The 26,379-nt window shown below is 34.4% G+C and overlaps 3 protein-coding genes across 4 annotated transcripts; 1 reads left to right on the plus strand and 2 right to left on the minus strand.

The window, feature by feature from the left end:
- Positions 1 to 4,876: 4,876 nt before the first annotated feature.
- Positions 4,877 to 7,184, minus strand: LOC130590699 (uncharacterized). Of its 2 annotated transcripts, XR_008968545.1 has the most exons (4): positions 7,095 to 7,184; positions 6,178 to 6,426; positions 5,454 to 5,895; positions 4,877 to 5,029 (listed from the first exon to the last, which is right to left on the minus strand). XR_008968545.1 is itself a non-coding variant. In XM_057393243.1 (3 exons), the coding sequence occupies exons 1-3, from the start codon at positions 7,161 to 7,163 to the stop codon at positions 5,800 to 5,802; spliced, it is 414 nt and encodes a 137-aa protein (XP_057249226.1). In that variant the 5' UTR covers positions 7,164 to 7,184; the 3' UTR covers positions 5,235 to 5,799. The 2 variants fall into 2 exon arrangements, 1 of the variants encoding a protein (XP_057249226.1); XM_057393243.1 differs by lacking the exon at positions 4,877 to 5,029 and having other exon boundaries at positions 5,235 to 5,895.
- Positions 7,185 to 9,104: 1,920 nt separating this feature from the next.
- LOC130590700 (uncharacterized) lies at positions 9,105 to 9,985 on the minus strand. The gene is made up of 2 exons (XM_057393244.1): positions 9,808 to 9,985; positions 9,105 to 9,521 (listed from the first exon to the last, which is right to left on the minus strand). The coding sequence occupies exons 1-2, from the start codon at positions 9,982 to 9,984 to the stop codon at positions 9,378 to 9,380; spliced, it is 321 nt and encodes a 106-aa protein (XP_057249227.1). The 5' UTR covers position 9,985; the 3' UTR covers positions 9,105 to 9,377.
- Positions 9,986 to 22,283: 12,298 nt separating this feature from the next.
- Positions 22,284 to 25,589, plus strand: LOC104888769 (hypothetical protein). Its single transcript, XM_010673837.4, has 5 exons — positions 22,284 to 22,514; positions 24,596 to 24,710; positions 24,805 to 24,894; positions 25,007 to 25,105; positions 25,208 to 25,589. Exons 1-5 carry the CDS (start codon positions 22,447 to 22,449, stop codon positions 25,307 to 25,309), a joined length of 474 nt encoding a protein of 157 aa, XP_010672139.1. The 5' UTR covers positions 22,284 to 22,446; the 3' UTR covers positions 25,310 to 25,589.
- Positions 25,590 to 26,379: the final 790 nt, after the last annotated feature.

Consider the following 26,379-nt stretch of genomic DNA (forward strand, 5'->3'; position numbering starts at 1 on the left):
CAGTTAGACTTATTAAGTGTTCAGTTAAAGTAATTTAGTTTTCAGTTAGACTTATTAACTCTTCAGTAAGACTTATTTACACTTCAGTTAGACTTATTTTCTCTTCAGTTAGACTTATTTACACTTCAGTTAGACTTATTTTCTCTTCAGTTAGACTTATTTACTCTTCAGTTAGACTGATTCAGTTAGACTAATTTAGTTTTCAGTTAGACTTATTTAGTTTTCATTAGACTTATTAACTCTTCAGTTAGACGTATTTGCTCTTCAGTTAGACTTATTTGCTCTTCAGTTAGACTGATTCAGTTAGACTAATTTAGTTTTCAGTTTGACTGATTCAGTTTTCAGTTAGACTTATTTAGTTTTCAGTTAGACTTATTTTCTTTTCAGTTGGTCCTTAATTTATTTCATTTAGTATAATTATTCTTTTATTTGATACTATTACAATCATTTTCAGCTACACTTGTTTAGTTTTCAGTTAGTGCTTTTGTTCTTTAAGTTAGTGTCCTTATTTTTGTCATTGAACTCAACAGCTGAACATGAATATCTCAAGTACATCAATGACGAAAATATCAGTAGCAGTTTAATAGGGAGACATGTTACAAATCACAAAGATGGTTACAACTTGTATCAAGCATACTCAAGAGCATTAGGATTTAGTATTAGGAAACAAACTCTAAGGAGGAGGAGAATTGATAATTCAATATACAAATTCTACTTGGTTTGCTCAAAGGAAGGAGGCTCAAAATCAACAAACAAAATAACAGAACCAAAAGAAAAAGACACACAACAAGAAAAACCTGTTCAGATACCAGATGTTGAGCAGCCAACCAAGAAAGAAAGGAAAGAGTAGTCAATGAAACAAGAACAGCATGCAAAGCCATGGTCAGATTTAAGCAAGAAAAACCTGGTCAAGACTTTGTTGTAGTAGCTCATGAGTTGCAGCACAACCATGAGTTGGTAATACAACAAGAAATACATCATCTGAAATCAGAAAGGAAGATAACTACACAAAAAGGACAACTAATACAAACAATGGTTGAATCTGGCATAAAGCCAATGCATGCATACAACTTTTTGTATCATGAGGCTGGATCAGAAGAAGTAGTGGGCCACACAAAAAGGGACCATCTAAACTATATCACACAGTACAGAACAAGATTGGTTGAAGGAAAGGATATGCAGAGCGTGTTGGACTTACTTCAGCAAAGAGCGGAGGTTGATCCTGCATTCTTCTATAGGCTGAAATTTGGGGAACATAACAACATTGTCAGCTACTTTTGGCGAGATTCAATGATGTTGGAGGACTTCAAAGCATATGGAGATGTTATGATATTTGACACAACATATAGGACAAACAAATATGGACTGATATGTGCACCATTTGTTGGCATAAATTGCCATTGGAAAACAACAATGTTTGCATGTGCTTTCATAACTAATGAAAAGGAAGAGAGCTTTGAATGGCTACTAGAAACATTCAAGAGAGCAATGTGCCAACAAGAGCCAAAGACAATTTTCACTGATCAAGATAAGGCAATGGGCAATGCAATTGAAAAGGTATTTTTCAGTTAGAATTATTTAGTCTTCAGTTTTAGTTAATTATTATTAAGTTAAGTTAGACTTATTTATAATTCAGTTAGACCTATTTAGTTTTCATTTAGACTCATTAATTTTTTAGTTAGCCTTATTTACTTTTTAGTTAGACTAATTTACTTCTCAGTTAGACTAATTTACTTTTCAGTTAGACTCATTGAGTTTTCAGTTAGACTTATTTAGTTTTCAGTTAGACTCATTTAAATGTCAGTTAGACTCATTGAGTTTTCAGTTAGACTTATTTAGTTTTCAGTTAGACTCATTTAGTTGTCAGTTAGACTCATTGAGTTTTCAGTTAGACTCATTAAGTTTTCAGTTAGACTTATTTAGTTTTCAGTTAGACTCATTTATTTCCACTATTTCAGTTAGACTTCTTTCTTTTTCGTTAGACTTATTGATTATTCAGGTAGACTTAGTTAATTTTCAGTTAGACTTATTTAGTTGTCAGTTACACTTATTTACTTTTCAGTTAGACAAATTTACTTTTCAGTTAGACTTATTTAGTTTTCAGTTAGACTCATTTAGTTTTCATTTGGGCTTCATATTACTTCTTTTTGTCTAATGAAATTTTCAGTTAGCATTTACACTGTTTTCAGTTAGACTTCTTAATTTTCAGTTGGTCTTCATATTATTTCTTTACCTTTTCAATTAGATTCACAAGCATTCAAATGAAAGTGATTTCTAGCATAATATGTACTATCTTAAAACAGGTTTTCCCAAATACAAGACATAGGCTTTGCCTTTGGCATATAGAGAAGAACTTTGTAAGCCACTTCGGATCCCTCAAGACCAATGAAGACTTCAAGAACATGTTCAAGAACTGTTTGATGGGTGTCAAAATGAATCAGGCTTTGAAGAATTGTGGGCGAAAATGATGGAATTGTATGGACACGAGAAAAAAGGAATGGTTCGAGCAAGTATATGATCAGAGACACAAGTGGGCACCGCATTAAATAGGATATGTTTTCAGCTGGAATCTTATCATCACAAAGAAGTGAAGTCACAAATAAGGCAATATCATTCAATGCAAAAGCAACAACAAACCTGTTTGAATTCTATCATATATTTGAGCAAACAGTGAAAAGATGGAGAAGCAATGAAACTAGTGACAACTTCCGGAACAGAACTGAACGTCCCAAAGCCGTCAAATCCAAATCAAAGCTTCTGAAACATGCAGCTGATGTATACACACTAGCACTGTATAATGACTTTGAAACAGAGTATGAGTGGGCAATGGCATCATTTTACGAGCATTTGCAACAGAAAACTCACAGCTGAAGTTGTTTGAAGTCTCACCAGAAGAAGATTTCAGCAATTCACATACAGTAGCATACGATGAGGCTACAACAGAATTAGTGTGCTCATGTCAATGTTTCACAGAGACGGGGATGCTTTGCTTTCACATAATAAGGGTCATGCACATGTTCAGCATATTTCAAATACCACAACAATATATCCTTAAGAGATGGACAAGACTTGCAAAGTCAGCAGTATGGGAGAATGTTCAAGGTTAGTGAAATAAATCAATATGACTAACTGACAAATGAAAGCAACTAACTGAAAAACTGAAGACTCCAACTGAAACAATTAACTGATCACCTGAAAGATTTAATTAGTGAACTGAAAAAAAAAAAGGCTCCAGCTGAAACATTACTATAACTAACTGATCCATTAATGTTACTACCAGAACATTAATTGGGGGTTTTGTTTTGTGTGGGAGGGGGGTATTAGTGGTGGGGGTTTTGGGGGTGTGGGGTTTAACACTTAACTAACTGAAAACAATTAACACACCACCTGAAAGAATTTATAAGCTATCTGAAAAATTTAGTTAGTCAAATGGAAATAATTGACTAAGAAACATTTATTACAGCAGACAAGGACCAAACCAAAATGCACTGTTGTGGACACCATGGAGACATGCAATAACCAAGAATTTCTACAACCTAGTGTCAATATGTCAATCAAATGAGGATGCAAGAACATTATGTGACAAGTCGTTGAAGGAATTATACAAATCAGTAAAAGAAGTTTTCAAGACCGATCAACAAAAACAACAAGAAATCGAAGACGAAGAACTACGAAGACAAGCAGTTGAAAATCCTGAGGTGATAACGACAAAAGGAAGACCCCAAAGGGAAACAAGAGAGTAAAAGGACATTTTGAAAGCGTAAAATGAAGACAAGGCATCCAACGAATATGGAACAAAAACCCCAAATGTACCTCAAGTTGAATAGTGTTCAAATAATATTAGTTTTCAATTGTATTCCAGTCAGTAATTGTATTGAAATTTACACTTGTTTATTTCTAAGCTACTCGAAATTCAGTAATATTAGTATTTATTGTCCTTCAGTTAGACGTGTTTACTTTTCAGCTTATATTAATTGAGTTTCAGTTAGACTTGTGTATTTTTCAGCTAGTGTTAATTCTGCTTCAGTTAGACTTATTTATTCTCAGCTAATCTTTATACTGCTTCAGTTAGACTTGTGTATTTTTCAGCTAGTCTTAATTATGCTTCAGTTAGACTTATTTATTTTTCAGCTTGTATTAATTGTGCTTCAGTTGACTTGTGTATTTCTGCTTCAGTAAACTTATTTGATTTTCAGCTTCTATTAATTGCGCTTCAGTTAGACTTGTGTATTTTTCAGCTAGTGTTAATTTTCCTTCAGTCAGACTTATTTATTTTTCAGCTAGTATTAATTGTGCTTCAGCTAGACTTCTTTATTTTTCAGCTAGTGTTTATAGAGCTTCAGTTAGACTTGTTTATTTTTCAGTTAGACTTATTAACTCTTCAGTTAGACTTGTTTGTTTTTCAGCTACTATTTACAGTGTTTCAGTTAGACTTAAAATTTATATTTACAAATATATGTCATACACTTATTATTATGAGTTAGATTTTTCATTTTTCAGTTGGTGATTGTATTTTTCCAATTAATTTTCAAACAACTTCATTTACACAAATGTATTCCATTCAAAGTAAGTGTAAATGTACAATTCATTAAAGAACACAGATATAAAATGTAAAATGAGTTATGTGCTATTTCTACTGTACATTGCAAAATTTAATGGTGTGCTATTTCTACTGTACATTATAATAATAATAAAAAAAGTTTGGCACCTAAGAATAATGAAATTTCAACAGTTGCTCTATTTTCACTTTGTCTCCAAAATTAATTCAACAAATCTTCTACTTTCGCCTCATGATCCCTCCTTCGCCGTAAAATGTGTGCTTCTTTTCTATTTGTCTTCTTTGATCGATTAAATGCTAATTTATCTAGAACGCCTCTTTATCCTTCCTTATCTTCTGTCTTGCCATCAGTTCAGGTTTCTTTGCAGACCAAACATAACAGTCATGCTTCACTTTCTCTCTCAGTTTGTTTAAAGGATGGTCCACAAGACGAAGAGCAAGCCTACACCGCTCAAGGTTTTTGGTGGCTGCCTAAAAAATAATAAAATCAAAACTATTAAAAAAGTTTAAAAAATGTAACAATTACAAAATAAAACTAACTGAAACAAACAACAACATCAACTAGTCTTTATAGTGCTTCATTGTTTTTCAGGTAGTCCTTATAATGCTTTCAGCTAGTAATGATTGTGTTTCAGTTAGACTTGATTGTTTTTCAGCTAGTATTTATGTGTTTCAGTTAGACTTGTTTATTTCTAAGCTAGTCTTTACAGTGCTTCAGTTAGACTTCATTATTTCTCAGCTAGTCTTTATAGTGCTTCAGTTAGACATCTTTGTTTTTCAGCTAGTCTTTCAAGTCCTTCACTAACTGGCTATCATACCTTTTTCTATTAAAAAACTTTCAAAAACAGAAATGTAACAAGCAAAATACTCCCTAAAAACAATAAAGTAATCATACCCTTTTCAGGTCAACAAGTGCAACATGGTTAGTATTTTGACCGTCATACAGCTCCATGGTTTTGATTGCATAGACACCACAATCAAAATTGTTGTCCTTGCTTCTCCAAGGGAAGTAAAGAGTTGATGTTTGCCAATGGTGGAGACGATCAAAATCACGACATCTCATAGTCTCTTGCATAAAAGAATCAAAAGCACGACACTGCATTTGAAGATCAAAAAGTAAACAACAATTAAAAAACAAGTAATAAAATGGAACAAAAAAAAAAATACAAATGCTCATAAAAAGGTACGTACAAAGTATGTAAGACCGTTAAATTCCTCATGCTTATATCTATCAATGTCCTTCATGTCTGTACGATTGTCAATATTTCAATCCTTTTTGCTTTCTTGTTCAGCACCAAGACAGTATAATGATCATCCTTGTGAACAGGAACAAAAATCTGGAAGATAAACATAAGATGCAAAAGCAATAAGTCTACCTGACAGAGAACAAAAAACAAAATGAAATACTAAAAACACTAGCTGAACTAAAAACATACACTAACTGAAAACATAAACTAGGACTAACTGACAAGTAACATACACTAACTGAAAGAGAAAGATACACTAACTGAAAGAGAAAGATACACTAACTGACAACAAACAAACACTAAATAAAACATAAAATAATACTAAGTGAAATCAAAACAAATAAAAAAATGGTTAACAATAATACAACTAACCAGTTCAGCTTCTCGAATATCATTCCCTGGAAATGATTTCACCCATGAAGAAATAGCTTCCTTACATTTCTTGTTGAATAAATCATCATCTTTTGTAATAAGCTTTTTCTTGTTTTCTTCCCATTCCTTCAACTTCTGATCATACTGACTAGTGCCCTCCAGCTTCTTCAAAATAATCTCATTTTCAGCAATCTCACTCTCAAACTGAACCTTTTTTACCTTCTCAGCACACAACCAATTGATATAGTTCTACAACAAAAGAAAATAGATATTATGACAAACTGAAAGACAGAAGCTACCAACTGAAAATAAATTTAGTTTTCAGTTAGACTTTTTAAAATGTCAGTTAGATTTATTTACTTTTCAGTTAACTTATTTAGTTTCAGTTAGACTTATTTAGTTTTCAGTTAGACTCATTAAGTTTTCAGTTAGACTCATTAAGTTTTAGTTAGACTCATTAAGTTCTCAGTGAGACTCATTAAGTTTTCAGTTAGACTTATTTACTTCTCAGTTAGACTAATTTACTTTTCAGTTAGACTCATTTAGTTTTCAGTTAGACTTATTAAGTTGTCATTTTAAGGTAACTAATTAAGTTTTCAGTTAGACTCATTAAGTTTTCAGTTAGACTTATTTACTTCTCAGTTGGAGTAATTTACTTTTCAGTTAGACTCATTTAGTTTTCAGTTAGACTTCTTTATTTTTCAGTTACACTTATTTATTATTCAGCTAGACTTATTAAGTTTTCAGTTAGACTTATTTAGTTGTCAGTTACACTTATTTACTTTTATTAGACTGAAAACATAATATGACCAACTGAAAAACATAACATGACAAACTGAAAAACGAAGATGACCAACTGACAAAATACATGACCAAATGAAAACAAACATATAAAACTAAGCAATAACAACACTTACAAAAGGCATAATATTAAACCAGAATCTCCTTGTTGCAGAAGGTGATTCCTCTTCTTGCCTATTGAACATGAAGGCGCATCCGTCAATAACTCCACTTGTAGCCAACCTTGACGAGGCATGCTAATTAAGTCGAATTGTACAACTGAACCGCATAGTTGCTATGAGGATTATCAAAATCCACAATGAGATCACTTGTTAGTTCACTTTGCATAATGTCATTTTTCATCTTCACTTCTCAGAATCTGTATCCAATGACATATATGCAACATCTTCATACTCATTGTAAAATAGATAATCAACCAGCAACCTCTGGTCAGGAGACAGATCACTCAAATATCTATTATAATGCTGCAAACTTCGACACAATATTATGCCATGGTTGTTGACAGGAACAACATGCAATCCAGGGGTAGAAGATGAAACAACACCAGCTTCCTTCTCATCCTCTTCTTTTTTAGCCTTGTCAGAAGATGAATCAACTCCATGATCAGCAATCCTATCAATCAGGTCCTCCAAACCTTCATCGTCATAATCATCACCTGGTTCCTTAACTCTCACAACTTTCCCAACTTTCTCTGAAGTAGGGTCATAGTCCCACCCCTTCAATAATTCAGGTGTTGAAGGGATTTCTGACTTTGATTGTTTCTGAGGTTTGTAGGATTTGTATGATGATTGATCAGAATAAGAGCCATCACCCTGCATTCAATTAAAATATCAAAAAAAATGACAGATATACTAACTGAAAGATAAACATACACTAACTGAAAATAGAAACAGATACTAACTGACAAGAAACATAAACCAAATGAAAAATAAACTATTACTAACTGACAAGAAAGATACACTAACTGAAACATAAAATAATACTAACTGACAAGAAACAAACACTAACTGACATGAAACTTACACTAACTCAAACATAAACTAATACTAACTGACAACAAACATACACTAACTGAAATAAAAGATATACTAAATGACAAGAAACATACACTAACTGAAACAGAAAAATAAACAAATTAAAACAGAAACTAAAACTATACTTACTCGAGGATATTTTACATTTACTGGAGTGATGATTGGAATTGAACTTCCAACACCCTCACCACTCTCTGCACTGTCTGCAAGATCCTCAACAACAGGACTAGGAGTTAATAGTTGGAATGAAGGGCATCGAAATCAGCAATGTTTTTCCTTTTAGCAGAAGAATCAACTCTCCAAGACTTTCTGCTATATACATTCTCAACGCTTCAACAACAGGAGGAGGAGGAGAGGAGTTGGAGTACGAAGATCAACAATATCAATACCAGCAGCGGTGCGAGTAGGGACGTGTGTAGAAATTTACACTTATCCTTATCCTTAGCCCCTTTAACTTGATCATCATCAGCATTCCTCCTCTTCGTATCATCTTCCTTTGGTTGTTCTTTCTCAACATCTTAATTCAAAAAACAAAAACAATAAAAAAATAAATATAAAAAGTTCATTTGATATTTATATGATATTCAGTTGGTATTAATACTATTTCAGTTAGAGTATCAAAATTTTCAGTTGGTCTGAATATTCTTTCAGTTTGACTTGTTTATTGTTCAGGTAGTCTTTATAGTGCTTCAGTTAGACTTGTTTATTTTTTCAGCTAGTCTTTATAATACTTCAGTTAGACTTATTTACTCTTCCGTTAGACTTATTTACTCTTCAGTTACACTGATTCAGTTAGACTTATTAAGTGTTCAGTTAGAGTAATTTAGTTTCAGTTAGACTTATTAACTCTTCAGTTAGACTTATTTACACTTCAGTTAGACTTATTTTCTCTTCAGTTAGACTTATTTACTCTTCAGTTAGACTAATTTAGTTTTCAGTTAGACTTATTTAGTTTTCAGTTAGACTTATTAACTCTTCAGTTAGACGTATTTGCTCTTCAGTTAGACTTATTTGCTCTTCAGTTAGACTGATTCAGTTAGACTAATTTAGTTTTCAGTAAGACTGATTCAGTTTTCAGTTAGACTTATTTTCTTTTCAGTTGGTCCTTAATTTATTTCATTTAGTATAATTATTCTTTTATTTGATACTATTACAATCATTTTCAGCTACACTTTATAATACTTCAGTTATTGTTCAGGTAGTCTTTATAGTGCTTACTTCCTATTTATTTTTCAGTTCGTTTTCATATTGTTACAAACTAAAACAGTATTTCAGTTGCTATTTATAAGATATTATTTCCTTTAGAGCATCACATTTTTCAGTTGGTCTTTGAATTCTTTCAATTAGGTATAAAATGAAAGAAACTTACTTCCTCCTTTCTCTCCTCTGCATGAACCCCAGCATCCAACTCTTTATTTCCTCCTTCCTCTTTATCTCCTTGAAGACCACAATCATCATCAGCATTGCCAGTCTTCTTATTATCATCTTCCTTTGGTTCTTTCTCATTATCTTCATTCAAAAACAAAAAAATAAAAAAAATAAATAAATACACAATAACTGAAAAACACAAAATCAGAAATGAATAAATTCATTGACAAACTAAAACTATTTTTCCACCAGATTAAATAAAAACAAATACCAAAAGTTTCATTTGGTATTTATATGATATTCAGCTAGTATTAATATTATTTCAGTTAGAATATCAGACTTTTCAGTTGGTCTTTTTATTCTTTCAGTTAGCTATTTAACTTTTTCATTTAAGCAAACTGAAAACAATACAATAAGAAGAACTTACTTCCACCTTCCTCTCCATCTCCATGAAGACCAGCATCCTTATCTCCTCCTTTGTCTTCATCTCCTTGAAGACCAGGATCACCATTATCTCCTCCTTTGTCTTCATCTCCATGAAGACCAGCATCCTTATCTCCTCCTTTGTCTTCATCTCCTTGAAGACCAGGATCACCATTATCATCAGCATCATCTCCTTTGTCTCATTATAATTCTGGTGATCCTTATCATACCATCATCATCATCATCATCATCATCATCATCATCTTTATGCTGATCATCATCAGCATTCCTCTTCTTCTCATCCTCCTCTCCTTCTTTTTCATCATCTTCATTCAAAAATAAAAAAACAACTAAATACACATAAACTGAAACAATGTTTCCAACAGATGAAAAAAAAATAAACTAAAAAATCCAGCAATCAAATGAAAACTTAAGTGAATTGAAAAAATTCATTTAGTATTCATCTCATTTCAGCTGTGTTCATATTATTTCAGTTAGACTGTCAAAGTTTTCAGTTGGTCTTTTTATTCTTTCAGTTAGAGTCTCAAAGTTAGTATTTCACTTCTTCAGTTAAACATTTCTTTCATTAGAGTCTAAAATTTTTATTCCAACCAGATTACAAAACTACAACATGAAAATAATATAATGAAAGGAACTTACTTCCTTCTTTCAAATCAACTCCATGAACACCAGAATCCAAATCAGGAACATTTTCATTTCTTCCAAACTCCAATTCAACAGGCCGCTTCACCAATAGTGAAATTGTAGGATCAACTTTGTTTGCACTGTCTTTCGCTTCCAAATGACGCTTGCATATGTCGTCAATTTGACTCAGAAAATCTGGTTAAATACTTCACTATCATCCAGAGAAATACTGTCTTGAGACAGCTTCTCGCCTTCCTCCCGAATATTCTGGGCAATCTCCAAATTCACTTGACAGAATGCAAGCGCATTCCTCTTCAACTTGTGCATGTTCTTCATATTTCCTTCAATTAAAAGAGCAAAATAAAATAAACAAACCAAATCAATATGATGATGACAAGAAACAACATAAACAAAAATATAGGACCATCTGAAAGAATCAAACTATCAAATGAAAACTTAATGAAATATAAATAAACTTATTTAGTTTTCAGTTCACTAATTGTTTCCAGATAGACTTATTTAGTTTTCAGTTAGACTTATGTACTCTTCAGTTAGACTTATGTACTCTTCAGTTAGACTTTTTAGTTTTTAGTTTTACTTTATATTAGTTAGATCTTTTTTTTAGACTTATTTAGTTTCAGCTAGACTTATTTACTTCTAAGTTAGACTTATTTAGTTTTAGTTAGACTAATATAATTTTCAGTTAGACTTATTTACTCTTCAGTTACATAGTTTCAGTTAGACTTCTTTATTTCTAAGTTACACTTCTTTACTTTTCAGTTAGACTTATTTGCTCTCAGCTAGAACTGACATTATTTCAGTTAGAGGTAACAGTCTTCACTTAGAGTTCAAGAGTAAAAAAAATAAAAACATAAGATAAATGAAACTCACAGGAACATCAAGAGCATCTATTTCCTCATCAGTCATCAAACTATGAGGAAGATCCATAATAAGCTGCCTAGTTGAAGGTGATGGACCCTCAACCACCTTGATTATAGGAGAACCAGACTTCCTACTAGCAACACTAACACTGGGAGTTTTAAACTCAACCTTCTGTTTTTCACGCTTCACCGGCAGAATAAAATCCATGTTGATCTCAAACTGCTTCACAACATCACTCAAATCCTTCTCTTCCTGCCAATAACTGATAAATGGCTTACTGACATTTGAATAATCCAGATTACGACACTTGAAGTTGTGAATAACAGCAAGAGTCAAAGCACTAACGCATCCCGAAGCTTGAATGATACTTTCTTCTGTCCAAGCTCATTCTTCTTCATCATAATAGACTGATGACAGTCCAAAACAGCAGCACAAAGACTTCTCAATATATATCCACACCAGTCATAACTTGAAATTGTAGATGCATCTTCTAAACTCTTGGCACATTTCAGCACAGGCCCTAAATCAGCTATAGGACATAGAACTTGGACAACGAAAAGATAACAAATAACTTCTGAAATCATCCCCGGATTGATATTTCTTTAACAAATCATCCCAATTTTTCTACCAATATATACCTTCTTGGGATCAGAAATACCAAGAAACCTATGCCAATCCTTCCTGGCACTTCCAGCCTCTATCTGACTACCTTTCCTCCTAAAGGCGTCATCATCTATAACCTCTACTGTCTATCTGACACAGTAACCCAAAACATCACTAATGGTAAACTTATTAAAAATCAGTTTACCATTCTTTGTTGAAAAATCATTCCAGATGCATTGTAATTCAACAACACCTCCAAATTCAGATTAGGACAAAACTTCTTTATCCTAATATCTAAGAGACTCCCAAACCCAATATCCCTAATGTCTCTTTTTTGCTCATCACTCAAATTACTAACCACTCAAATTACTAACCACTTCATTTAAATGGGAATAGTCTGACAATACTTGTAGACTAATTGACTTTATTTCTTGCTCAGTGAAATTCCTAACAAAAGTGAACAAAAATAACTTTAAAACATAAAAAAAAACACAATCATATAATATAAAAGGAGAATAATGAAAAAAACATACGATCTATCAAAGTGTCTTTCTGTTGATCGGGATTAGATCTCGAAAATGAAAACTTGATTGGTGATAAATCAGATTTGCCTTTCTTCTTAGACAATGATTTATCACATCTGAAAGAAAGAAAGTTTAATCAAACAAATAAAACTAACTGAAAAAAAAACAGCATCAACTGAAAAAATACAAAGATCAACTGAAAGAATACAAAGTTCAACTGAAAGAATACCAACATCAACTAAAAGCAGACCACCATCAACTGAAACAATAGCCTTGATTATTTTTAAGGTAGTCTATATAGTGCTTCAGTTAGACTTGTTTGCATTTCAGCTTATATAAATTGTGCTTCAGTTAGACTAGTTTATTTTTCAGTTAGTCTTTACAGTCCTTCAAAGTAACTTCTTTATTTTTCAGCTAGTATTTGTTGTGCTTCAAGTAGCCTTGTTTATTTTTCAGCTAGTCTACATAGTGCTTCAGTTAGACTTGTTTGTTTTTCAGATAGTCATATAGTGCTTCAGTTAGACTTGTTTATTTTTCAGCTAGTCTATATAGTGCTTCAGTTAGACTTGTGTGTTTTTCAGATAGTCTATATAGTGCTTCAGTTAGACTTGTTTGTTTCTCAGCTAGTCTCTACAGTCATTCAAAGTAACTTCTTTATTGTGCTTCACTTAAACTTGTTTGTTTATCAGCTAGTCCTTATTATTTCATTTAGTATAATTATTCTTTCATTTCATTCTATTCCAATTACACATAAAATTTTCATTGAAAATTTACATTGCTTCAGTTAGACTTGTTTCTTTTATCAGCTAGTCTATATAGTGCTTCAGTTAAACATGTTTGTTTTTCAGCTAGTCAATATAGTGCTTCAGATAGACTTGTTCATTTTCAGCTAGTATATAAAGTGCTTCAGATAGACTTGTTCGTTTTTCAGCTAGTATATAAAGTGCTTCAGATAGACTTGTTCGTTTTTCAGCTAGTCTATATAGTGCTTCAGATAGACTTGTTTGTTTTTCAGATAGCATTCTCCGTTTGTCAGCTAGTCTATATAGTGCTTCAGATAGACTTATTCGTTTTTCAGCTAGTCTATATAGTGCTTCAGATAGACTTGTTTGTTTTTCAGATAGACTTGTTCGTTTTTCAGCTAGTCTATATAGTGCTTCAGATAGACTTATTCGTTTTTCAGCTAGTATATATAGTGCTTCAGATAGACTTGTTTGTTTTTCAGATAGACTTGTTCGTTTTTCAGCTAGTCTATATAGTGCTTCAGATAGACTTGTTTGTTTTTCAAATAGACTTCTCCGTTTGTCAGCTAGTCTATAAAGTGCTTCAGATAGACTTGTTCGTTTTTCAGCTAGTCTATATAGTGCTTCAGATAGACTTGTTTGTTTTTCAGATAGACTTCTTCGTTTGTCAGCTAGTCTATATAGTGCTTCAGATAGACTTATTTAGTTTTCAGTTAGACTTATTTAGTTGTCAGCTAGACTTCTTTATTTTTCAGTTGGTCTTCTTACTACTTGATTTAGTATAATGACTCTTTATTTCATTGTTTTCCAATTAGACTAAAAATATTCAGTTAAAATTTACATTGTTTCAGTTACACTACTTCATTTTTCAGTTACATCTTTATTTTTTAAAAAAAAGTAAAGAAAAACAAATAAAAAACAACAAAAGAAAGGTAGAAATGTCTAAATGAAACTAAACAAAATCAACTGAAAGAATATAAGAAGCAACTAAAACAATACTAGAATCAACTGAAACAATACAAGAATCAACTGAAGGAATATAAATATCAACTGAAAACAACATCAACTAAAAGAATACAAGTAGCAACTGAAAGAATACTACAATCAACTGAAAGAATATAATATCAACTGAAAAACAACAACAACTGAAAACATGTGTATAAAACAACAAAAACTGAAACACAAACCCTAAAAACATGAAATAAATACTCTGATAAACTGAAAACATTCAAAAATAGAAAAAAAAATATCTAAACTACTCTAAGAACTTGAAATCTACCTTGGATCATAATCAACATCTTTCTCTTTCTTCTTCCCAGCAGTAGACAGTGCCAAAAATTTTCTTGAAGATGCGAGACTCTTCACCTTCTTCGACTTCGGGCTACATTACAATTACAACAACAAAAACGCTCAAATTTTGAAAACAAAAAAAATTTGCAGCAAAAATCAAACGAAATTATACCTAGAATCATCATCTCTAATCCTCTCACCATATTTGCGATGCAAACGTAATGAATTACGAACAAAAAAACACGCTAAGTTTCAACAGCAGAGAAGCAGAGAAGCAGAAAAATTCTAGAAATAATCAGTAAATAATATATCGGTTTCTTTGAAATGAAGAAGAATCAGTTTTAAAACTAGCGAGAATCAAGTAGAAATCCAAAAAACAGTTTCAAAATCGAAAAAAGATAATGACCTAATAACCGTTATATGTTTTTTCTAAAAATAAACAAAACTGCTGATCAACAAAACAAATATGAAAAAAAAGAAAGCCCGCGCGTTTTTGATGGCTAAGCCCGTCCGACGGAAGGTATTGGGTCAGACGGTCTGACCCAATACTTTCACTTAAAAATATAAGCATATTTTTTAGGATTTGAAATCTCTTCTCAAATCCACGTATTTAAAATCCAGCCACACCATCTCTTCATCCTGTCAATCTCTTATTCCTTCTATCTATCTTCTTTTCCCTTTCTCTCTCCTAGTCCTAGATCACCATTAAAGCTCTAGTAAGCTCTGATTTTTAGCTAAAAGTTACTGATAAATTGAAGATGGCGATGAAACAGATTAAAAGGAGAAGGAAAATAGTAGATGAAAAATCTTATTTTTGTTTACAAAGATAAAAAAAAAAAATGAAAGTGCCGAGATTCTTCTTTTGTTGGGATAGACAATTATTAGAGAGAGGAAAAAAACTACTTTTTGGGGAAAGTGGAAGGAAGAAGGAACTCATTGAAATAGACGAGCTTGAAGGAGGAGCGAGATGACAAAAGGTGAGGTTCTTTTTCATTTTCTATAAAATGACGGATTTAAAATTCTTGTTTTTCCTAAACAGAGATAATTTAGATTTGAACGTGGAGATTTGAAATTAAGCATTTGAAATGAATGTATTTTTTCTAAACACTACCTAATATATTTTAATGGGAATGGAAAAAAATGCATATCAAGTTCGGAAAACAATACCAACCCGGGGAAACACCCGAGCCCAAATACTAATTATTTATCTCATTTCATGCACATGAACCAATTGTGAATGTAAATTGTCTATATCGCATAATAATTGACTAGGATAAAGAAAATTGACTATATCATACGGAATTAACTATTATCAAATTAAAACGGGCTATTTCATATCATACGAGACCTGGTGCACAATAAGTTATAGTGCACTGGATATATTTAGGTGATTTTATGGACTCTAACTCTACTTTATTTTAACTACAATCTATGCATTCCATGTATTCCAATTATTCATATACACGACGAACATTTCAGGAGTATAAAAGATGTCACGTAAGTGTGCCATATGATATGTACAAATTTCAAAAGTAGTATCCATATATAAGAACTTTTTGGAAGTATCGAAGATGTCACATAAACATCCCATATCACATAAAAAAAAAATATTAGAAAACAGAATTCTATAAAGATATAAATGCATATATCTTATTTTCGAGAATAATTAGAGTTCTCTCTTGAATAAACAACCTAAATATCTATACTAATCATGTACAATAAAAAAAATTAGAAATTGCATAGTATAGGTTTTGATCCCATGACCTCAAGTTCATGTACTAAAGTTTTAACCACTAGACCAAATTGTATTTAGTGCTATCATATCAAAGTACAATATTAATAAATGAATTTTTTCTTACCCGGGGCATAGCCCGGGCCTAATAACTAGTTATAATATGTAAGTTGTGTATAAATTTTCTTACACCATTCAAATTACAAACCCGTTAAAAAACGCCCCTAACACTAAATAATAAAAAAATACTATTCTGTTTAATTAGTCGTATATATATAAAATAAATGAACAACACATAATTACAATGCAAAGTCATTTAGTATTTTTATTTTCCTTAAAAAGCATTAAATATTTTTGTCTTTCTTCATTAATCAATTTCCTAGTGCGGACTAATCAAATTATATGAACAAAAAATAACACTATATGATCTAAATTCATTGGATAATGTCCAAAATATTATTCTTAAAGTTCATTCATGATATAGTTACACACTTAGATTACCTATAAAAAAATCCAGATGAATAATAATGCAGCTTAGTGTCATTTTTAACCCATTTGTTGAAGCATCTGGTAACAAATAAGAGATATAATTATGAACGAATTATAATAGACCTGTATGGTATTATAACATTTTGTTTTTATCTTTTAAAACTAGAATCTTTCGATCCATAAACTCTACAAATATATAAAAGGCATTTCCAACAAAAGAAAGATGTCACATGGCACTCTCCAACTTTATGATCTCATCAAAGATATTAATAACGGTTTTTTCACCAGGTACCCCTGTGGTTTTTTAAAATTCATGGGGTACCCCTGGTTCTAAAAAAATGCACAAGGTACCCTTATTGTTTCAATAAAATGCACCAAATGCCCTTAATGACTAACGGCGTTAAGTTTCCGTTAGTCATTAACCCTAATTAGCCTAACCCTCTAACACCTCCACACCCACCCCAACCTAAACCCAACTCTAACTACCACCCACCCACTACATCCCCCTTCTGGCTTCTACCTTCCCCAGCCCCTCCCCCACCCCACAACCACCCTCCCCTCATCTCGCAGCCCGGACCCCGCAGCCTACCCCCCACCCCGCAGCCCTTCTTCTTCATTTCTTTTTCTCTCTCCTCCTTCTTCTTCATTTAATTTGTTTTTTTCAAAAACTGATTTCGAAAATGGTTTTCGAAATTGATTTCAAAATTGGTTTTCGAAAATGTTTTTCGCAAAAGGTTTTCGAAAACAGTTTCGAAAATGGTTTTCGAAAATTGGTTTCGAAAATGGTTTTCTTTCGAAAATAATGTTTTCGAAAATGATTTCGAAAATGTTTTGGAAAATGATTTTTGAAAATGATTTCGAAATTGATTTTCGAAAATGATTTTCGAAATCAGTCTTTGAAAAAAAAATTGATTTTCGAAATTGCTGCTAGGGGAGGGGGATACTGCCGGCGGTGGGGGGGGGAGGGAGATGTTGCCGGGGGAGGGGAGGGGTGGGGGAGGGGGAGGGGTATGCTGCCGGGGAGGGGGAGGGGGAGGGGGTATGCTGCCGGGGTGGGGGAGGGGGAGGCTTGGGTGGTTATGGTTTTAAGTTATGGAGTTAGGGTTTAGTTAGTTAATTAGGGTTTAATTAGGGCTTAATTAGGGTTAGAGGAGTTAATTAACCCTAATGACTAACGGAAACTTGACACCGTTAGTCATTGAGGGTATTTGGTGCATTTAACTTAAACAATAAGGGTACCATGTGCATTTTTTTAAAACTAGGGATACCCCATGAATTTTGAAAAACCACAGGGGTACCTGGTGAAAAAACCGTTTTTTTAACTTTAGAAAAAAGAAAATAAATTAACATAATTTTTTTTCATCTAGAAATACAAAATAAAAAAAAGTGAATACCACTCTCCACCTAAAGTGACTAAACAGATTTTTTTTCGGTTTTTTCACCAAATACCCCCGAGTTTTCACAAAATTCACCGGGTACCCCCGCACTTTTGAAAATACACGGGGTACCCCTCCGTTTCAACATAATACACCCCAATACCCCTAATGACTAACGGCGTTAACTGCCGTTAGTCATTATCCCTAATTAAACTCTAATCAGCCCTAATTAACCTAACTTCTAATTAACCTAACTTAACCCTAATTAAACTCTAATTAGCCCTAATTAATCTAACTTAACCCTAAACACTAACCCTAAACCCTAACCACCCTCCCCACCACCCCATCCACCCACCACCCTCCCCAACCACACCCTACCCACCACCCCAACAGACCCCTCGTCCCCCGACCCCCAACCGTCGACCCTCCCACCCTCCGCAGCACCCCCTCCCCTCCACCGCCGCGGCCCCTATCCCCTCCCTCGCCAGCCGCAACCCCCATTTTCGCAATCTCTCTCTCTCCTCTATTTTTCCCAAATCCCAAATTCATACTGAAGAAGCTCGAAATTTTCGCAAACTCTCTCTCCTCTCTATTCTTCGTCAATTCGATCTTCTTCCTAGTCTATTTTGTCAGTTTTCCAAAAGATTTGTCTTCGTCGTTGAGAGCTCATTATTTTGAGATCTTGGTCGTCGACGGGGTGGGGGGAGGGGTGGGGTTTTGGGCATCGATTTCGACGGGGTGGGTACGGTGGGGTTTCGAGCGTCAATTTCGACGGGATAGGGGGAGGGGTAGGGTTCTCACGACGGGGCGGGGGAGAGGTGTAGTTCTCACGACGTGGTGGGGGAGGGCCTGCTATGGTGGGATTTGAAAGGGGGGCTGCGAGCTGGGGGTGGGGGAAGGGCTGCTGGAAGGGGAAGTGGCTGCTGGGGCGGTCGGTGGTTAGGGGAGGGGGGCTGCCGGTGGTTGGGGGAGGAGGGTCTGCTGGGGTGGTGGGTAGGGTGGGGTTGGGGAGGGGGTCTGCTGGGGGTGGTGGGGAGGGTGGTTAGGGATTAGGGTAGGTTTAGAATTAGGATTAGGGTTAGGTTAGTGCTTAATTAGGGTTAAAAACAACAAAATAAGGGATAATGACTAACGGCAGTTAACACCGTTAGTCATTAGGGGTATTGGGGTGTATTATGTTGAAACTGAGGGGTACCCCGTGTATTTTCAAAAATGCGGGGGTACCCGGTGAATTTTGTGAAAACTCGGGGGCATTTGGTGAAAAAACCGTTTTTTTTTCGTTCACTAGAATGTCATAGCAACTAGTAAGTACTATTATTGATGCCTTGGTGTTTAGCAAACTAAAAAACTACTTAGTGGCCTATAAAAGGTACCATTAATTTAGGGTGTTTTCTTCAACTTAAAAAATATATTTTAAGTACTTAGTGGCCTATAGAGATTAAGTTTCACTTTTTTACACTAGAATGTCATAGCAACTAGCAAGTATTATTGATGCCTTGGTGTTTAGCAAACTAAAAAACTACGCAAGTATTTAGGATTGTTAAACATCACCCATAAAGTACTTAAAATCGCCCAAAATATATTTTTATAGCCCAATTTACCCTTTCCTCTTTTCTACACTACCCACCACCACCCCCACCACCAACCTACTGCCATTTCACCTTTTCTTTTCCCCACCACCACCACCCCACCACCACCTACCTTCCCACTACCACCGTCGACCTCCACCGCAGCCACCTTTGCTTGCGTCGAAATGTTTTTATACTGGAGAATGTCCTGGCCGGACGATCCCCCCAAGGGCTGAACGTCCGATCGTCCGGCCAGGACATTCTCCAGTATAAAAAAATTTCGATGCAAAGGTGGTTGTGTGCAACGTAATGCGACGGTGGTGATGGTGTGCTACGTCACGCGAAGTGGAGGTGAGGGTGGTGGTGGTGGTGTGCGACGTCACGCGAAGTGGAGGTGAGGGTGGTGGTGGTGGTGGTACGTAAACAGTGAAGGAGAGATAGGGGTAATTTCAATGGAGGTGAGGGTGGTGAAGTGAGGTGCGTGGGTGGTGGTGGAAGGCAGGAGGTGAGAGAGATGGTGATGGTGGTGGTGGCAGCCAGGAGGTGAGGTGGATGGTGTTGATTTAAGAAAAAAATGAGGAAGGTTGTAAATGTAATTTCATTGTTTTTTTTTGGGAGATTTTAAGTAATTGTTGGGCGATGTATAGAAGTTCAGCTATTGTATAAGGCAAGAGGAGGGGGACACCAAAGATAGTAATTCCTTTTATACCCTTAAGTAATAAAATATAAATTCACCATCTTTTATAATTAGATCCTCAATAACAAAATATTTACATCATCATTGATTTATTGGCTTTCAAAAAATAGAAGAAAAATATACAGTGAACTTTATAAATAATTTTTCGAATATATTATTACGAAATTGACCTTTTATTTGTTTTCGCACGCATCGCGTGCATATAGGACTAGTATTAATAACGACTTGTGCTCTTCACCATTAGTTTTTCTTAACTTTTCTAAACTTTTTTTTACGTTTCTTAACACTTGTTATGAACTTATTCTTACTTCTTTTTGGGAAATTCTACATGGTTATATTCTATTTTGCAATTTTCAATGCGTTGGAAACTAAAATTTGATATTCTCTTAAGTGACTTTGTGTTATTGTTTTAGAAATAAAAGTACTCTAATGAACCAAATTCAACAAAAAATCGTTAAGTAATTAAAATAAAGGAAAATTTATTTTTTCACTAGACACCCCATCCTATGCTCGACCACCTACATTTACTTAATGTATTTTTCCATCATCCGTTAGTTACGCCGACTACTGGCCAGACCCGACCTCCACCAACCACCTCCATAAAGCCCATACAACGTCGTACCTTATTTGAATCCCACATACACAAACCTTATCCCTAAAAAAATCATGTGTTATGTCTTCTTCAACACAATTCTCATCATACGCAAGTATTTAATTCGAGAACCTTCTGAAATGTTCAAATTCTCCTTCTCGGGGAGAATATATGAGTAAGAGAGAGAAGAGGGTGAAGCGGAGAATGGAGGGAGCTAGGGCTGGGGCTGTGAAGGGAAGGGTGGAGGGTACGAAGGAGGGTTGGAGGAGATATCTTTGAGGATAAAAATTATCCGTGAAAGAAAAGGTTGTGTTTTGTTGCACCTACTAGCAGTTAGGTTAGTTTGCTCCGATTGACGGTCATTAGGATAGACGAAAACCTTCAAACCTTCCAATAGCGCCAACACAGAAAGTGGAAGAGATAACTTCGAGGATTTATAATACGAAGGGGGCAGGTCGGAGGGCGGTGCAGGGAGGAGAAGACAGGTGGTGTAGTGGTTAAGGGGTGGTCAGTAGGTGAAGGGTGGGGTTGGTTAAGGATGGAAAAAGGGGAATTAATATTTTTTAAAAATAATTAACAGGAAATTGGAAGGAAAAACTTACTAAAGTCATTATTTCTTTTGTAAAACAACAATATATAGTCACCTGAGAGAATGTCAATTTTTTATTTCCACCTCGTAGAAAATTCCATAACAGGCGTGTAAAATTTCCTTATTTTTTTCTAAACTATTTCTAAACTTTTCTTATTTCATAAACGTTTCATATAAGGATGAACATCAATGACGTCAAATACGTTCAATTAAGCTTAAATAAATCCAGTTCAATTAAGTTTAGAAGAATTCAAATGTAGAAAATAGAGATCATCCTCCACACCCACCGCTCAATTGCCATCTCTAAGAAGTACTAGAGAACATATAAACTTATGTGGAATTGTGGTAATTAGAAGGACAACGATCACGTACTCAATCCTCGAACACTATTTGATTTGTGGAACCAAACATAGGTCATACACTCATATACACTAATGAAATGAAATAAGATTTGCCAAAAGAAAAAAGACAACCTCCAAAACCCCAAAAACCCAACCCACGCGCTACACAACCACAAACACAAAACTCGCGACTAAATTCCTCCACATCACACAACACCCTTTAAAACCAACCCATATGATTGGCCACTCAGACGTGTTAACCCAACTGGACCCCACATCACCCTCACAAACACTCCCTCACGTTCTCCTCACTCTCTCAACTCCCCAAAACTATCAATTCTTCTCAACTCTCACCTACCAAATTTCTCTTCTTCTTCCTTATGTAAAATAAAATAATAAATTCAAAACCTCTTTTTTCTATTTTTTTAGCTAACACTCCATTTTTTTTGTCAATAAAACGCGTTTGAAATCTCAAGCGGCAATTTCTCTGTTTCTCTCTCTCTCTCTTCCTCCCTTGAATCTCTGTCTTCTGTCTTACGGTTAGATCGAGGAGAGAGAAAGAAGGAAAAACAATGGCGTTTATGTCGTTTGCTGGAAGACTACTTTTCGTTTCTGTCTTCATTCTCTCTGCTTGGCAAGAGTGAGTTTTTTCATTCATTTTTATATCCTTAATTTTTCCGAATTTAAATAAAGTAGATCTGCTTGAAAAGCATTTAATGCTGTTTTTGGGATTAATTTCGGAGTTATTTTCTTAGATTGTAGTTCTAATTATTGAATCTAGGGTTTTTGAGTGGAAATTTGTTTTATATATATCTGAAATGTTTGTCGTACTTACTGTAAATTATAGATCTTTGTTGTTTAATTAATTTTATGTAGCTATGTATGTAACGGATTCTACTATATGTGTGCGTTTTGAATTTTTTTTCTGTCTCTCTCAGTTGGGTACTTGTCAATGTAGCAGATTTTCTTCTTTATAGTTTAAAATGAAGGATTTTGAAATTTTCTTTAGGATTTCTCTTTCTTTGAATGGAAAGACGAAGAAAATTGTGTGTGTTTTTTCAATTGATTGTAATTTGGGTTTGACTTGGAGTTGATGGTTGAATAGTCTGATTGACTGGTTGATTGATTGAAGATCTAGATCAGGTTGTATCGACCTCTTTCGCCATGCCGTGCTTATCTACAATGTGATTGTTGACTTTGATATCTTCAGATCTTTGCTCTTTGATGCTTCCTTCACCCTTATTGACTTGGTGTAGTGTTTGTTTTTGGTGAACATTATGACTTTGTGAGCTAAATTATGCTGTTTTGTGGGCAATGTTGTATTTCCGAAACTCTGAAACCAAAGATGGAAATTTATTTGTCTAGAACTATAAGTTTCTTTTTGATGGGGCATATACCATAGAAAGTGATAAGTGATCTTAATGGTATATTTGTAATTCATGTATGAATTCAGCACTTAAAGAGTGTTTGGTTTGGCGGAAAATATAACCAAGACAAGTGATTTTCTCATTTTCCTTTGTTTGGTTTGTGATGTGTGAAATATAGTTATCTTAAAGAATGCCACACATTCCTCCCAATCCAGTACCTTTCTTTTTCCCTCCTTCATGTTATCATCTGTTTTCCATTTTCGTTCTTTCTTTTGTCTCTAACTTGTCATGCAAGAAACCAAAATTGAGTTTTCCCTTGAAAAATGATTCATGGTAAATTATTGTACGTCCAACCAAGCACAACCTTAAAAATATAATTAACTACATAAATACCCTTTGAGAGTGGAAGTCTTTGTCCATTCTCGAGAGTGGTGTAGTATTCCTCAAAGGCTAAGCGGAAGGTTCTCAGTTTGCTGGTACTAATATAATCTCATGATCAGTGTATAGCTTAAATGCTGCTTGGTTATGATGTCTCATACTCCTTATCTTGTGTCTGCTACTTTGAACTTTATGTTCAAGTATTGAGATTTGGTTACCTTGTCTATTGGGAAAGGAATTTTGATTTTTTCATGCCTTTCATCTTATGATCCAAGTAGAGCTCAAATGCAGTCTGCTTTTATCTTTAGAAAGTTACGTTAAGCTTGATATATGTTCTAGACTACAACTTATGATTTGGTGCTATATATGGTGCCTGTATACAGATCAAGCCTTTGCAGTTGTGTTGCTGCTGTATGAACTACTAACATTGTACTGAATAGGGTTATGTAAGTTCTGAGCTACAGGCTTTTAAGAAATAAGTTTAGAGAAAGGATAAGTAAGATGAACTACTGATATTGTAGATTAGGCAGTCATTTTGTGAAGACTGTGATATTAGGTCATTGGGTTTTTTCACAATCTTGAACCTACCTGGTAGCTGTAGTAATTGGAATCTCTCTTTATTGGGGAAAAGTGTAGCACTATCATAAGTCATTATTAGAATTTAGAAAAGAGTTGCTCATCTTTTCGGCACCCATAAAATTTGCTTTGAATTATCTTGAACCAAGTGGGTACGCCGTGCTATTATATGCATTATGCTTTGACTCGTAAACATTGATTTATATTTTCTTGAACCATGTGTTTATGCCGTGCTCTTATGTTTCTTGAACCATTTTTGAAGTGCACACCCTTATTCTGTTGTTGTGAATATGCAACACTACCTTTGTCTTTTGGAGTGGTTATTTTTCTTCGAATTTCTGTCTTCTTTTCTTAATTCTGTCCTTGGTGTTCAAAACATAATCTTGTTTCCTGTTTATAGGTTCAATGACTTTGGTGTTGATGGTGGACCAGCAGCCAGGGCTTTGCGCCCCAAGTTCAATGCTGTTGCAAAGCATGTTGTATCACACACTGGGTTTAAAGTACCTCCAGTTGAAGTGAGTAATCATTTTTCCATCACCACTTGCAAAAGTAAAATTTCCATCTAATAAATACTCATTCATTGCCAATCTGTTTTCTTTTTTCTTACAGATGCAACATCTAATAGCTGCTTCAATAGCCTTGAAGGGGCTTGGGAGTCTTCTTTTCATACTGGGAAGCTCATTTGGAGCTTATCTTCTGGTTAGTGGATAGAAGTCGTTGTTCCTCTTTTTATGATCATCCTCAAGCTCCCTTGATTTAGTAGCCAATGGTAAGATTGCCTTACCTCTCTTGTATGTTTTTCTGCATACAGATTTTGCACCAGGTGCTTGCTACTCCTATCTTGTATGACTTCTACAACTATGATGCTGATCAGAAAGAATTCACTCAACTTTTTGTCAAATTTACTCAGGTGAGCTAGTTATTGAACAATGTCCACGTACAACTTGTTTTATTTGCTCTCTCCAATATATGAATAGAGTAGATTTCTTATTGCTCTAAGCTGTTATTGTAGAATTTGGCATTGTTTGGCGCTTTGCTCTTTTTCATCGGTATGAAGAACTCTATGCCGAGAAGACAAGTAAAGAAGAAAGCCCCCAAGGCAAAAGCAATGTGAGAAAGAAATAGAGTTTGGGAGTTCAATAGTAACATGAGAGCAAGGAAGCAAACAAACGATTATGAGATCTATGACCCTTTTCTGCACTTAATTTTGTACGACTTGTATTCATTCCCTTTTAGCTGTCCTTGATTTTGGTTCTCGCCTTTTTGGGTCAATGTAGACTTGAGATAATCTTTAATGTAATGCAAGGATAATGTAGGCACATCTCATGTTGGCATGATGATGATATTGTGTTATTTAGATATATGGTGCCTTCAAATTTGAAGGTTACAGGGGATGTGAGAAAGTGTATTGTTTCTCTTCCTTTTTTTTTTCTTTGCTCTTTGGAAATGCTCATTATGGGGGGGATAAGTTATATTTGGTTCTACGAAAATGCTCATTCTGGGGGGAAAAGTTAAAGTACGGTGTCTATGAAGTAAAGTCATTTTTCTTGTCCGAAAGAGGCAGGCCACCAAATTTCGTCTACAAATTGCTGAAGTAATAAATTAATCTTTGGGTATGTTTGGCAAAACAATGAGACTTCGAAAAACATCCTAATAAATAAGTGTCAAATTTGGTCAACAATATTTAAAGATAGATGATTCGGTTTTTAGTATATATTCCAGCCAAATTGAAAATTCACCACATCCCAATATTTCAGATATTCACCATATACTCCCGAGTTTTTAAAAACGTACACCAACTACTTTTTTTAATTAACGTTGAGTCGTTTTCATTATTTACAACTTTGTCATTATCAACTTAATTAACCATTCCTCCATCCTAACCCCTTAATCCTAATACCCTAAACCTAACTTCCTAATCCTAATGCTCTTATCCCTAACTAATTAACTTCAATAAATGAAACTCTATATCTCACTGTCAAAACGACCTTTTTTAAATAAACGAATGCCACGATGACCCTTAAAGAGCATGAATTTTGAGAAACCCATCAAAACGAGTACCAATAGGACAATATTTTGGGCACGTTTTTCGAGACGATTTTAAACAACCGATTTCACACCAAAAGTGACTTTTTAAAAAAAGTATGTTGCCGTCGATCCTTAAGAGGCACGAATTTCGAGAAT

Source organism: Beta vulgaris, chromosome 3 (genome assembly GCF_026745355.1).
Source record: "Beta vulgaris subsp. vulgaris cultivar EL10 chromosome 3, EL10.2, whole genome shotgun sequence".
Classification (NCBI taxonomy): domain Eukaryota; kingdom Viridiplantae; phylum Streptophyta; class Magnoliopsida; order Caryophyllales; family Amaranthaceae; genus Beta; species Beta vulgaris.